General features: G+C 38.3%; 1 protein-coding gene across 6 annotated transcripts in view; it reads right to left on the bottom strand.

Annotated features, from left to right (window-relative positions):
• dennd1a (DENN/MADD domain containing 1A) overlaps nt 1–16,382 on the bottom strand; it is a 443,149-nt gene that overhangs the window by 315,377 nt on the left and 111,390 nt on the right. For all 6 annotated transcript variants that reach the window (XM_067969687.1, XM_067969686.1, XM_067969691.1 and 3 more), the window contains exon 3: nt 8,926–8,969. In XM_067969687.1, the coding sequence (XP_067825788.1) occupies nt 8,926–8,969 (44 nt within the window). The remainder of the gene's footprint in view (nt 1–8,925; nt 8,970–16,382) is intronic.

Genomic DNA, 16,382 nt, shown 5'->3' on the forward strand with positions numbered 1-16,382 from the left:
AATTTCAACTGTGTTATTTCAGTTCCATCATATTGCAGGTCTCAGCACAACAACTATTGCTCATTAAAAAAAACATTTTTCTTTTAAAGTTCCAAAAATATATAATTTAATTATTTAAGGTATGTACCTCCTCTCAAAACTAAATTTCTTCATTAAAAGAGGTAATCAAATAACTAAATGTGATGTGCATGTCTATGGTAGGATGATGTTTGTTCAAATCCATATAAATATGAGGCAGAATAATTATGAAAATAAGCTTCAGTATTCGATGGCTCTTGTATAACATTTTCCTTGCTGCCAACAGCAGCTCCAAAATTAACAGCAAATCAACAAAGTGCACAATGCAATGCTAGCATTATGCGCCCAAGCATCCATAATAGTGCCACCTCCAGCAACAATGTAAATCCAAAACAGTGCCAAAATGGAGGCACCCATCTTTTTGGCTGCCAGAGTCCTATGCGTTTCAAGCGCTGACACCTGCTTGTACAGGCAAAGTGGCTTGCTGTTGCAGTCCTTTATGAACAGTAGAATTGGCCTCAGAGCCCTGGGGTTAAGAATGGAGTAAAAAAAAAAATCAGCCATGGTTCCTGTCTTTCATCATTATCCAGCAACTTGCTGGAAATGCCCATGTGGGTCCTGAGAGAACAGGGTCAGGCTCAGCCATGATTCCCCCTGTAGTTGAATGGCTGACGCTCACTCATTGTCCAGGCTCACACATGAAGAATGAGCATTTGGGTATGGACGGCGCTTGGCATCTGTGCCTCAGCCAGAGTCAATGTTGTCAGGACAGGAGGAAATAAAATAAAATAAAAATGAATGAGACAAACAATTAAATAACTTACAGCACCTTTGATGAAGTTGTAACTCCTGAAAATTTACATCAGGTAGAGATCCATAGCTTGCAGCATTTATACAACTGCAGACCTCAAACCTTTTAAATCCAATTATGTAGGTGTTGAGTGAGAACACAAGCATGGCGACTTCAAATCAACCCACAAATTCGTTGCTGCCTGGAGTCTCACAATGTGGATCAAAGTCTGGCTCAGGTGTCTGACCCAGCATTTGTTTACATAGTCCAAATCCCTGGCTCTGGCCATACACTCCCTAATGTTATTGTGGCACAGTCATCCTGCCATCTTTACAGTGGCCTCCCTGCAATTTTTTGGAGGTTCAAAATTTTAAAAGACAAGTTTTCTAACAGTGGCCCCATTGACCAGACTTTCTATATTAACTCTGTTTTAGTGAACCACATGTTGGCAGGCACACGGATCATTACTCAAAGGTTGTTACTCAGCTGTCTTTGAGTCTGTACAAAGGCATAACACCAAGTTTATAAATTACTAATACTTGTTAACCAAAAGAATGTGTTTATGTTAGCTGCATTGAAGATGTCCAACATGACCAGACCCAAAGTGCTTTCCCAGTCACATCAATGCTACTTTGAATTGGGTCTGTAGTGATGGTCATTTGTAACACTGCTCATCTCTGTCCCTACCTCACTCAATTGCAGCTAAAATTCTCATGATACATGCTTAAGCAGTGAGTTTGAGTCTCCTCCAGGCTCAGCTTGTCTGATTTGCTCATCACCTGCATCCTGAGCTCCTTCCTACACAAAATCCAAATTGTACAAAATTCCACCACCCATGTCCTATCCTGTACCAACATATTGATTTCAAAATACTCAACCCTGTTTCCAAATCCCCTCATGACCTCACCTACTTTCTACCACTGCAAATTTCTCCAGCCCTACATCCCAGCTCACTGCCTCCACTCTTCCAATTGAAGCCAACTGTGCATTCCTCCCCTCATCCTTCCACTTCACCATTGGTTGCTGAGTATGCAGCAATCATAGCCCTGAACTCTGGAATTCTCTGCCCAAACTTCTGTACCTTACTATTTCTCTCCCTGCCTTCAACAGCCTCCTCAACAACCATCTCTTCGATCCCAACTTCAGTCACCTCCCCAAATTTTTTTCTGACTACTACTTGGTCTCCACACACTCTCCCTTCCCCACCCCCAATTTGTGAAGCCCTGTGGTAATCTAATTATATTAAAACCACTAAATAAGTGCTAGTTGTCATTGCTGCTGTAAGAAACAGAAGCACCCGTTACTAAAACTATTCTAAAACACTCCTGAACAGATTTGCAGAATTTTGAAAAGTAGGCACTCACTTAACAACACAGTCCTGTTTTTGCTGTTAAAGTGGAGATAAGTGCACTGCCTCAGTCTCCTTTGATTTCTCTTTACCATTAATAATTTATGCTTGGAAATTAATGAAAGGAAAGGGCTAGGAGAATGTCAAGTAAAAAAATTACTGGAATAGAAAGGCAGGTTTACAAAAGGTGACCGAAAATGCTCCCAAATTATTGTGCCTCATCTAGGCTCTGTCATGTTAGGGCCGATGAAGGAGAATAAAGGTATATGAAATTTCAAATAATAAAAAAGTTAGGATAGGAGAGAGTCAAATTTATAAAAAATGGGGAATAAGAAAAGGAAATGGGTGTTACAAAGTGAACACTGTTAATTTGTAGTTTATAGGTAAAACTGCAATAGCAAAACTATTCCTGTTTCAGTCGCTTTATTATTGTAATATTTTAAGTGTTGCGGTGCATGAGCTGAAAGCACACAAAACTGGGTTGCTTCAGGGAGAGTAGCGTTTCTGTAAATGTGCCAGCAGCCTAGGGGTTGCGTTTTTCTGGTTGACTAGAATCAACTGCGATGCACATCAGCTAATTTACAACTATTCTGTATTTAAACACAGAAATAAACCTAACTGTTTTAAAACTTAGCCTGAGTAAATTATTTCCATCAATATACTGACGGAAAACTAGCCCCTCCTTTATTCCTTTAATCTCACTATAGGTTTTGCCATTTTTACAATTTCTTCTTGCTTTTTGATCGTGTTCTTTATTTCATTTTTAATTACATCACCTTTTGTGTTTTTATTCAGTAGATCATTGAGTTCTTTTCTCTAATACAGAATGTTTTTTAAATTGAATTCAAATCTCCTCATATATTTATATAGAATATTCAGAAATGACTTCTACCTACAGCACGACATGTGGAATTTTTGACATCAGCTTATCAAATATGATTCTGCATGTTCCCATTAAAGTTTATTTCCACTGATACAGTAAACAACCTAACATGCAGACAATTTAGTCAGAATTCCCTGCCTAAGCAAGCATTATTCATGCCTGTAAGAACTCTCCAAAAAGAACAGATTTGATTATTTTTATACAACAACCATAATAGAATTTCATTAACAGCTCCAATTCAACTATTTCAACAGCTGATTACTTGAACATTACCAATTGACAACTGGATAACATGATGAAAACAGCAAGTTGCACTCCTGAGACTGGCTATATGTACTTATTACACCTGTCCACAGGAAACCTGTAATGTTGAAACATTTCACAGTCTACAGTTAAACTTGAATTTCATGCATTCTCTGTCACTTCATTTGCGAGTTGGGCCTCACTTTTAATCACTGCGGTCATCACCCATCCTCCTGTACCTGAAGAAGTTTAATTGAAGTATTGAGACAACATAGAAAGGCTGAATGCTTTACGACCTGCTTTCCATTGAACGAGGCATCATAACCCACTCCTACTTATGGCATAAGTAGTCAAATATGTGTGTTCAGAATGTCACTAATCAGGCAGCAATTTTATCATAAACATGAATGTTATTCCATTCAGGCATGATAAATGAGTTAGGTCACTGGACAACTTCTCCGCCTCCCCCTCCCCACCCCAAATGTCAGTGGAGTTTCATTTATCAGAGTTCACTTCAAGACAGTTTCACTTTACTGAAAGTTTGCCTGTGATGCTGCATGCTGGTGCTTAACACCACACAAGGAGGAAAAATGTCCTCTCCTCCTCTTTCAGTCTCACCACATCTTGCTCCAGCAGTCAGGTGGCCATTCTAGGTTGTCCTTTTGCTCTGTAACTGGCCAACTTGGTTTTTCTCTCTCATGGATCACTCTAATTTTCCCTTCCTTCCTAGAGAGAGACACATAGAACTCAACAGTGTTAGGGAACTAAACCTGCATTGCATCATTGTCTTTAATGCAATTTGTATTGAAGTGGTGTTCTCTCTGCATTAACTAATTTGTATATTGCTCTTCTGTTTAACATCTAAAATATATTTAGCCCATTGTAGTGTTCTAATACAAAGAAAACAATTAAGTGGATCAAGCAAATCATTACTCATCAGATTCTGACTGAGGGCCAATTGCAGGTGTAAATATTGAGCACACAAAAATCCTCCCACAATCCAGCCATGGTTCAGAAACAACACTGCAAACAACATTTCTTCTCCATCTCTCCTGTAGACAGTGATACGCTTCCATGAGTGCTGGCAGCCCTCTGGTGCTTCATCCAGTTGACTTTTTTCATGTCTGAGCCTTAACAATGAGCGTCAGTGTGCTATTCTACATAAAAGGCATCGCAGATGAGCCTAATCCTATCCATCCATATACACATTCCAGCAGTGGTTACTGAGTGTGCCAGGACTTTCAGTTATCTTCCCAAACTCCTTCACTTTTCCGTATCCCTCTCCATGGAGGAAAAGCCTCCTTAAAACTTACTTCAAATACAACTTCAGCCACTTCCCTAATTCTCCTCCTATTCATGCAGGGTCCAACCATGAACCGTGAAGCATCTGGAGATGTTTTTGCCATGTTCAAAGCACTATATAAATGTAAGCTATCATTGAACTTTGCGATAAAGAGGGGGAAATGAGTCAAACAGACCGAATCCAATTGTAGTGCCTCCATCCCTGCATCAGTCAAGATCAACTAAATCGGCATAGACCAGGGATTGAACCTGGGATTTACATCACATGATTCATTTACCTGCTGAAAGACTTGGGGGAAAGCATTTCAATAATGTTTTTACTCTGCATCCTTTTGGTGAGTGCTTTGGTTTAGTTGACTTTTTGGAGCTTAGGATAAGATTTTTATTTGGTTGGAAGCCCACTGAAAACAATGGATTGGTCTGTGCACATTCAAATATCATTCTTTGTGGGGAAACACTGTTAATCAACCGAAGAACTCGATAGGGTGCATTATAAGAGATTATGATTAAAAATGCTCATTGACTATTTTCAAAAATTTAGTGCTATAATTAGGCATTGCACTTCATCTTAAATGATTGTGACCCCTAGTTTAATAAAAGATTAAATGCCTGTTTAGACTATCATTTTCATTACTTAGATCTTGACTAAGTTACACTGTTAAAAATATTTCTACTCATTTACATATTAAAATCAGTCCTTCTCTGTACTTTCCACTACTGAAAATTTTATTTATCCAGGCAAAGTTTCAAAAAGAACTGATACTGTATGGCCCGTGAACTTTTCTCCCCATTTTTAGCACAGCAATTTTGTTTCAAATCAATTTTAAAATCATAATGTACTGCGCCAAACTGTTACTATATTTCCCCAAATAAGATTGCAGCTATAAGTTATGTACTTAATTGCTATACATCACAATGTTATTGTTGTAAATATAGACACATAAATGAGGGAAGAGATTCCACTCTGTAAATAATTATAAGCAAGGTTTCTACAATGTGGAAATCTCATTTGTTACATCATCTCTTTGTATCAAACAGCTTATTTACATTTCAGATTACATTTTTCATGAAACACTGAGATCTATCAGCACTAAGAGTCTGAAATAATGAGGGAGAAAGACTTTTAATAACACATCAGGTCTGCATTACTTCCGTGTCAAAAAGAAAGGTTTCTTCTGTAGTGATGGCTCATTTATTCTGCCCATAAATGAGAAGCAAAGATGAAACTGATGAACTTTTACTGCCCATTTGTCTTTAGCAGACAATTAAGACTGAGGAGATCAAAATGGATTATCATACCACGCAGACAACCAGCCTAGCAGTCATACATCTCCGAGGCCACAGATTTGTGACTCCCTTTCATCCCTCCCCTTTCTTCTTATTCTTTTTCCTCTCTAAAGGCAGCAATAGCTTTGTGGCTCAAGGGAAGCCAAAAGCCTGGCCATCATTAGTCAGTCACAGATGCCGATCTAACATGCTTTTTCTGTTTCTAAAGGATCGAGCCACAATAATTTGTGACAGAGTCCCCCGCAGTAGTATAAAGACCTTCAGGAATAAAATTTCACTGGTAGTAGCAGCACCAACGGAAGCCTCTGATCCACTGCAATGACTAGAGTACATCTAACATTTATTTTACCCACAAACAAGCAGACACATTCATATTTGGTAGCCTTCTTTTCAAGCAATACTTGAAAAAAAATCATTTTTCTTTTGGCAGTTACATGGCTGTGAGTCAGTGTAAAGTTTACTTCTATCAGACAAACCAGCAAATAGGCTCTACTCGCTGACAAGAAGGCCACCATTTTCCAATTAAGTGCAAAACTACAGCAAACATTTGTACAAAGAAGGACAAGACTTAAATGGCAAATGCGCTATACATCTTTATTAAGGTGTGTGTAAATTGTTTTAGGGCAATTAATTCAGAAATACATTAAAGTGCTTTGTGTAAATACCAAAAATATGATGAAAACAACAATGGAGCTTCTTTTTGTAAAAAAGTCAGCATCTTCCAGATTTGCTAATTAATAAAGACCTATATGTGCCCGTTATGATTTACAGAACAGCAATCACAATGAGAACTTCAGATGACATCATAAGGTCACACAAGCTGAAGGAGTTTAAAACCACTGTCTAAACCTCCAGATGAGAAATCACTCATATGCATCCATTATTTTTGATAATGCATTTGGTAGTGCTGATGGAGCAATTTTATTGCTGATGCCAAGCTCCATGGCAGACATCATAAATAGCTGGGGTTTTTTTATTTGTCAAATTGTAAATATTAAGATTTTGTTTGAAAGTTCATACAATATCTGTTTTACTTTTTTTAAATGTTAATGTAATAAGCTAATGATCTAATTTTACTAATGTTAATTCAATTATTGAGGTTCTTATTAAAGGTTTGTTAAAGGTGAAATATAAAATGTCACGAATATGACCAGATAAACTTACATTTTGCACTTTCTATACACTTATTTTGTTCACTTCTCCTTCTAAAGGCCACCTGCAAAATGCATCTTTTCCTGGGCAAGAAAGTCTGCAGACATCCTGCTCCCTAGCCTCTTTAAATGAAGCTCTACAATTGACTTGTTAAGAAGTGCAGGAGATTGGTGAATTTTAGTCCCTTTCTTTGAAGGGACATCAATGTATGGTACCTCAACATTGCTGGGGAGGGCAGAATACAGATCCACCTGTGCTCCACCACTCCATCATACAATATGGTGCACAACAGAGCACACAGTTTATACTTGGATTTTATAAGCCTGTTTAAGACAACTTTAAAAAAGAATCAAGATTTCATTAGGAAAACAGTAATTGAGAATTAATGGATTTAAGGGGTTAAGTAAGAGTTAACAGAGTTTAATGTCTACATACATTTTAAGATGTTAGTCCACATTAAGTATTTTGCAATAAATAAATTTATAAGACATGACTTCAGCAAAATCTAGCTAAATGTGTTATGTATAACTGTAACAACCAAAAGCTGAGCCCAAAGCACGAGCTTTTATAAGAACGTATAAACATTTGTTCACCCAAATACTGTCTCATTGCTTAAAACATTCCAGCTCCCCAATAGTTAAATGGGAAGATGCACCACTTGTTATAGTGATGAGCCACACAGACCAGGAAAGTCCCAAGTTCAACCCCAGCCAATGCTAAGTTAGCTGGTCTAAGCTGGGTTGTGGTAGGAATGCTACTGTTGTCCTCAGCACCCCCAAGCTAAGACTGCCTCCCACTAGACTGAGCGCATTGGAGGAGGACAGACGTAGCTGAACGTCCCCCCTCAGTCCCTTTCTTGTCTCACACAAGAAGAATGGCCACTTTGCTAAGGCACAAGACTGCTGGCACCCACAGAACTGTACTTCAACAAGAGGCTGCATCTTGATCAGGAGGGACAAGATGATCTGGATTTGGTGGGGGGGGGGGGGGGGGGCCGAGGTGGGAGGGAAGTGTTGAGGGAGAACTTCTGAATGTAAAATTAATATTTTCAATATCTATAATAAAACTAATTATGAACAAGTATTTAAAATATAGGACAGTGATCCAGATCTCGCCCATACCATCAGAGGAAGGCATCGAGTTGAGCTCAGGCCATTCCCACAAGGACGGTGGCAGATCAAAGGGCAAGAAACTCAGGCGGCTCTTACGTGCCTCCTAGCAGTCATCACAAAAATATCCGAACGCAGAGCAGATCAGCAGTCCGCTCTCAGTGTTGGAGCTCTAGGGGAGCAAGAGGAAAATAAATAGAAAAGTTTATCATATTTTCTTGCGTTTCAAAGACATTTTGCTTTACAAACATTTTACAGTAAACTTGCATCTTTATATACCCAACATCACAATAGGATAGCGTATAAAATAAACAGCATCTTTTCAAAACTTCCATCAAGAGAACTGGTTAGAGAAACTGTACTACAGCAAGCTACATGATCATGTATTAGGCCTTCATAAATTTCACAGTGGCATTGTTTGCGTCACATGTCAGTGATGCTCTTTTACTTGAACTTCCAATTTGTCATTTAAATAGCTATTTTCCACATAACAGGCATAAAGAAAACTTAAAAAACGTATTTCATCTGTTGTTCATACATGTTGGCACGCGCTTTACTTCACAGAATTGCTTTGAAAAATTACCATGCTGGGTTACAAAATTTTGCCTCCTACTGTATATCTTTTCAAACTGTCAATGTCATCATCATCTTCATCAGTGGCTCTTAATTATCACCCCCATCTCTTCCCCCAAAAATTCATTTGTCTCCTTCATTAAACTGAACAGCAGTGATATCTTGAGTGACTCTGAAATAAATTTTGCCATGTAAAAAAAGTTAATTACGCATTCCAAACCTGGTCGCTGTAGTCCTCAGGGAATTGCCTCCGCACCTCAGGATCTGTAAATAATTGACAGATAATATTAATTGGCTTTGGATTAGCGAGCAAGCAGAGTATCACACATTAATATTTGATCAGAAGATGATAGGGACCTGGCAGGGGATCCAAGGGGCAGCTGAGGCTGTTATGTTGATTAGGGCCAGTGAGAACTGTTCAAGGCTTTCCCCTTTTCCCTCCTCCAGTTAGGAAAAAAAAGGAGAATATTTGGCGCACCCTTTAGCTTCAAGGCAGTTTTCTGCCCTAACCTCCTACTAGCTGCAAATTGCCATCTAGATGTGTTGCCAGAATATCAGAAGGTCTTTCAAATTCCAGAGAGCCGGCTTTGATTGTGATTTTATTAGCTACCTAGTTTGGCTGACTACAGAGCATAATAAGATAAATGTCCCAAATTTAGGCTACATCTCTGCCAGCTACTGATGTTCTGCTACCAGCATCCAGCAGAGCATGCACAGTGTTATCAGAGATCAACTTATGAATAATAGGGGGACATGCAGAAGGGTCAATTTAATGCGTGGAATTCTTCCAAAAAATCCCTGACTCCAAACAGTTCCTTGAGGCTAATTAGAACAGTGCTGAACCTTTGTCAGCATGCATGACAACAGTATCAAAGATTTAAGGAGGGAAAAAAAGGGATGCTGTACATACAGAACACTGTAAGTGACAGCAAATATTTCTTAAAACATACGCTTCAACTTGTTTTGTCAGATCTCTGCTGTCATCAGATTATGAAATGTAGTATATTGGCAGGGGATTGTGATGTACTTCTATTAGCCCCAATTACATGAATGCAGTTAATTGAGACAAAATTAGAATTAACTGCTGATCCAGATGAAACAGCATTACACAGTAAAAACAACGATCAGTAGCATACAGATTCGGTCTTGTAACAACAACAAAGAAAATTCTCCATACTCCCGAGACAAAAAAAAATTACATACTGGAATTAATTCATGTTAAAAAAAGTTTTAAAAATTCCAGAGTAAAATTAATTTAAAAGTCCCCCTGCAGAATGTATAGACAAAGCACATCCTCCAGCTATAGGATGCATGCTTGTACACAACAGAGTAATAGTATTGGTGCTTGCAACTTTATGTAATTTGTGCTCAATTCATGCTCTTGTATCCCTAGAGTACTGTAGCTGCTAGGTAAATAGGAAAAAATAGTGGAGTAAGTCAATTCAGACGAGGTTGATCCACATAATGATTTGATTTCCTGTGTAGAGAACATTATTGATTTTGGTGAACATGCATCTTTAACCCTTTAGGCGTTCTGCTTTGCAAACATTGAAACTTGATATGACAGAAACACTTATTTTTTTTAAAAAGTAGAAAGTAAAAATCACAAACAAACCAAAGATTTTGGAGGCACAATGGTGGAATTGTTGAAATTAACATTTTCAATGATAATAAATAGTAACTATTGACTAATCTGACCTCACACAACTCGTCGTTTTGAGTCATGGTAGTGAGTGTTAGGCTGTTGGTCTGGGCAGGGCAACCAATACAGCTGTGGTTTAAATAGGTTGGAACTTATTCCACAGAAGAATATTACTACTACATTAATAACAACCCAAAGAGACCCCCACCAAGAACAACTACCACTGATATTTTAGGCTTCAGGTTACTAGCTGGAATAATTGAAATACTGGCTTGAAATTGTATACCAGGTAAGTTTGGGTTTGTTCAGCATGAAATTACCATGATAATATGTGAGAGCCTAAATGCAGATTTAACTAAGAAGTGGATCTAATTCTAAGATGGTTACAAATTAGAGAATTTTTGATTCATTTTATCAATCTAATATTCTACCACAAAAATAATTGGTTGGCATAAGCCTGGCTAATAGTATTTTTCATGAAAAAATGAATATTGCATTATGCTCATTAGAATCCAGGGTCCAGTGAATTCCACTGGCTATTTGCAATAATTTTATGACTCAAATTATTTTTAAGTTACTATTCCAGAATTAATCTGCCTAGAAAACCACTGTATTAGGCCCAATATTCAGGTTTGTATAATCAGAAAAAGAAATGTGTGTGTTATCTGGACTGAAACTAATTATTCCCCCCCTATTTTCCTATGTCCATTTCTCTCCCTCCCCCATACACACACACACTTCACATATACAGTTTCCATCATTTTAATCTGTTCTTTTTACCCCTTTTTGGTCTAATTTACTTTATTTCTTTGTACTGATACTCGTTGGTAAACTTGGCTACAAGCTTATGTAAACAAAAATTTTCCCCAATCTGCAGATCCACTGGTGTGGATTTGTTAGTTCTGGTGTTAAGAAAAAGTAGTTCCTTAGACCATTAGAAATTTGATCCCTGAAATTTCCCCTTGAGTCACAAAATATACTCTTCTTGGAGCTCCACTCTCCTAACAGGGGTACACTCTCCTCCCCATCAGAGCAAGAGGCAGGCGGACAGCCAAACGGACACATTGAGCAGACAGCCAGACCAACCATGCAGCCTTGCTGTGGTGCAGGTTGAATGTGTTATTTTCATTGTACCTAATAATTCACCACAGAGCAACAATACATACTTTATACATGAATGTAATTACTACTTCACAGTTTGTACTGCAAGACATGTTTTGAACAACTAAACCAATTTTCATTAATTAAATTACCGTAGCCATTTAGCATCTTTTTTTTTTTTATTTGCTGCTTAGTGATCCAGAGCAAAAATATGTAGCATGTAAGAGAACTGGCATTCTAATTGTAAATACTGTTAATGGGAACTGCAAAACTTTGGGTAGCTAGAGAGAGTGATCGATCTTTGGATCGCAAACAGCTATCCACATAAATTTAACTCAGAATAATGCTACAGTTTAAATGCCTTCAAAAATGTCACACAAGTTTTAAAACAGATTTTGCAGTAATTTTATGCACAATTATATTGTCAAGTCATGTACTGTGCAACAGCCATTAAATGTTTACACAACTGTAAAATATACGTAGCATTTATCTTTCTAAATATAGTTTAAAATCTTTCCATGTCTAGTCTCTCCCTAATTCTACGATCTGCGGCCCCATGTCTGTGTATGCTGGGTGGACGTCAACACCGACTACTTCTGGTTCCCTGATTTCCATCAGTGGCCATTCCTTGAGATACCCTTCCCAGAGGAACTTCCTTCCTCAGCATCTGTCTTTTCACCTCCCACCCTGTCTCCAAAAACCTCCATTCCCTCCTCTGTGCTTTTGCTCCCTTCTAGCCCTCTTCTTTCTCTCGCTCTCCTCCTCACTGAGCGTATACTCACTGTCCACCGCCCTGTAAACACTCCAAGGCATTTTTCTATACATGATGAGCACTACAGAAATGCAAGTTGTAAATGAAGCAGAATTGCCGAGCCATAACTATTAACAGACTTTGCAGTCTCTGGTTAAATCCAATTTCCACAGGAATTTGCCACATCTCAGAGTCGGTTTTAAATACTAATCAGTAGGTCACACCAAGCCACAAGCGCTTTCACCACAGTCCACTTAAAATATCTGCACATATAATAATTGAAGTTTTCTTTAACTCCAAGTTGATAAGAACACAAGTAGCTGCAGAAATATTAGCTTAATACTTCTGTGGTATAGTAGCAGACAGATTGATCAAACTGCACCACTTTTCAGTGAAGCCACCAGGTGGAGCTTCCCACAAAGGACAAAACCGAGTGCTTATCTTGTTGGTCAAACCATGGAGCAATACAGGTGTTGGAAGCAGAAGAAAAGTATGTAGCCCACTCGGTGACATGATACTGTTCCCGTACATAGGAGATGAGCTGGGGTGGGGGGGGGGGGGTGCAGAAAATGCTAAAGTTTAAACAAACTAATAAAAAAAGTTCCCTAGAATTCTAACAATAGCAAAAAACTATAAACTAGTAGCAAAAGTAATGATATTGCCCTTCTGGACAAAATGGAAAGGTTACACCATAAAATAAACACCAGTCAAATCACAACAAAGCAGTCCAAGTCTGATCCAAATAGTCCACAATTCCAGAAGTCACTAAACCACTACAGTTAGAATGAAAATGCCAATTGATCGCATCCTTCCAGAATACCAACCCTACCATCTTCCAAATGCAGCACCTAGCTGATTTTGTTTTAATGTGTCAAGTATCTTGGCCTATATTAACCTTACTGGAAACCCTCTACATAAAGAACGATTTCCTGTCATCTTCTGTAAATTTTCCCTTCGCAACTCCCAAAACTGCACCCTCTTGTCCGGCTGCCCTGACATATCCAAAAGTATTTTTTCAGATTTACTTTCCCTATTAAGCATCTTGTATACCTCTAAATGACCCCCTCTGAAGAACCATAGTCAGGTTGTCTCTCATAACTCTTCCCTTAGACACTGCGGATGTGAGATTTGTCAAAAAGGAACAGTGCAAGGCATCCAGGCAAGCCTTAAGACTACTATAAAGGAAGCGAAAAGGTACATATAAAATATTGTGACTTTCAACATTCCCTTATGACATTCAAAATGTTGTAAGTTCTAGGGCTGGTCACTTGTGAAATATGGTCTCGGGCAAGTGAAGGGGAAGGAGTGTTTAACTACATCCTATTGCAACACATTGGTGCGAAATATTGTACAGAGGATTCATCTGTATTTGCTGAAATAAGTTCAATTTAAAATCATTATTTACTCTCAGGACTAGAAAATAAGTTGGCTCAGAATACATCGTTACTTGCAAACTAATTTTTTACATCCCATCTGTGGAATAAGACTATACATCTTATAAATACATATATACACATACAGGGAATCCCAATCGATTTGCAATTTTTAATACAAAAGAGATTTGTTAGCTTTTAATGCCTGAGCATCCCTCCATAGCAGATAGACATTCCACTGAATAGTAGGGTAAGTGGTGGGAGTGAGGGGAAGAGAAAGGGTATGAATGACATCTGCAATCGGCAGAACAGTAAGAGTCGAGTGATTACCTCTAAAATTCAATTTCTCCCCAATATGTAGGGTATTCCTTTAAATGGAGCTGGATAATTATGCAATAATGTGGACCATTCACTAAAACCATCTCAATGCAAATCAGCAATAAACAAAATGTTAGGACATTTAGCCAGATACATATTATTTATCCAGGAAAAAACTACTAAAAAAAAAAGTGATTTTAGCAGAGGGATATGTACAAGGAATTGTGTGTGCTGACCTCGACGTAAAAATTGAACAATCAGATGGAGTTCCTCTATTTCTTTCTTCTTGCAGTTACAGGATTTCCTTCACAGAGCCCTGTACTTACCCATATGCTTTGGCAAATACTCGGTCAACACTGTGGGTGAGAAAGAGAAACCCATGGTTGTTCTGTAAAGAGACCATATTGATACTGATCCCACTCCCACTAAATGATATGGAGTAGAGCCCTGAAAGAGAATCCCCTTACCCTGCATCATTCCAGCACAAATGCTTGTCTAAACACAAAACTTCACAGTGGAGTTCTGTAACTTTATTACAAGAAGTCAACTGGAATTCAGCAAAGAAGGAAAAATGGACAAATCGAAACTGAATTCAGGGAAGGAACAAAACACTATTTCCAAAAGCAAGGGCATAGTGCCATCATCACTGGCACTGCCACGATGAATTGTGCGGACAACTAATCTACTGAAGGTGGCTATCTGGTGGCCAACCACACCAAAATCCTTGAATCTGAAGCCTCTGGTAGAACTGCAGCTGCACTGTTAATACAGTTCTAGAAATTCCTGGCACTGCCTCTTTCTGCACTAGATGCAGAAGTAAAGTACCATTTCCCATTGCACTCCACCCTCACGCTATGAGCGTCAAACTTGATTTGTAAACAAAATCTTCACTGTATAAAGAGTAAAACATACGCATGCTCCCCTTTCTTTGAACATGTTCAGAACTATGCTACTAAATGAAAGCCAGAAGGCTAAAATTAAAAACCGCACACAAGTCAGACATCATCTTTTTAATGGTTGTCTGAATATGTAGAAAGATGCCAAATTCACTTTTATTGGCTGACACGAGACATAAACGCTACTGATTGGGCTTAAAAATAATAAAAGGTTTTTTATATATTTTAACGGGTTGTGCAATGTGAATACCAAACATTTGACTTTTAAACTACCCAAGTGTCATAAAAAAATCATAAACCTCTGAAACATGGAGCCAAGACTGCTGAAAAAAAGATTCTTTATTGAACCAGTACATAATCGGCTTTGTATGCAATTCTTTAGCAGCAACAGAACACTTTTTCTTACAAACAGCAGCAGCATGGAACATGTAAGAACCTGGCACCCTGTGGTTTAGCAAACTGTCTTAAAATTTTCTGCTTGGCAGAATTCCATTTGCGTGTCTGTGTGTTTTTACAAGTACTGTACTTTGTGCATTACACTACATCAGCTGTAGTTCATGGAGTTTTAAATAGTCTGGTAACATTCAAAAGTCTTCTACATCTTTATTTGGGAAATGGTGATTACTGGAAACAATGCATCATTCTTTAATGCATATACATTAAATTTATTTTACTCTTTGGCTTCATTCAGTGCATCACAAAATACTAATGGTTTAAAATATATTGCAAGAGAACAGATCTGTAATAGTAAGAAACATACTGTGGATTACTATTTCTATAAGATTTTCCCCAGGAAAGAATTCTCATGAAAAGAAAATCACTGCCAAGCATCCAATGATGTTACACCAATAAGTGCACCAAATCTAAAGTTTTTTTTTAAAAAAAGAGTACAAGCCCCCCACCACCTTGTACCAGTGTGGAAGGAGTTTGAATCAGAAGAAGTTAATTCAAGTAGTTCCCATTCTTGAGATTAGATTGTTCTCCACAAGTCATGGATCGCTCTCTCAAAGTAGTATGTCTACAGAGGGAGTTACGTCCAAGCCCAAGGCCAGTGCAGCTCTGACAAACCCTGTGTTGGTTTGCAGCCAAATCCAACAACAGTAACACGTGGTGACTGTGTGACAATTACTCCATGTGGCTGCCTTGTAGATGGAATGCTTGAAACTAGTCCAGATTTTAGCTATTGCTTATGTGAAATCACACTCAACTTTATTTGTGGCCCCATGCTCTGGAATTCCAACCCTAAACCTCCCTCTCCTCCTTCAAGACCCTCCTTAAGACCCCTTGACCAACCTTCCGGAAACTCCCTCCCCCAATATCTCCTTTGGCTCAGTCCCAATTTTTTTCCTTATGCCTCTGTGAAGTGCCTTAGAATATTTTTTCTATGTTAAAGGCGCTATATAAATGCAAGTTGTTGTCGTTGAAAGAACCTTCCCACTATAACAACCAGCAAACCATATACACCCGAACTTTTGCTTTAACAGCTTACAAACTGTTGAGATTTTCTGGCACTTTGAGTTGTCTGCATAGTAAGTGAGCTTTTATCAGTCAAATGACAGAGCTTCAGATCATTTTCTATTTATGTGGAGCAGAACA

The sequence above is a fragment of the Heptranchias perlo genome, chromosome 31, assembly GCF_035084215.1.
Source record: "Heptranchias perlo isolate sHepPer1 chromosome 31, sHepPer1.hap1, whole genome shotgun sequence".
Lineage (NCBI taxonomy): Eukaryota > Metazoa > Chordata > Chondrichthyes > Hexanchiformes > Hexanchidae > Heptranchias > Heptranchias perlo.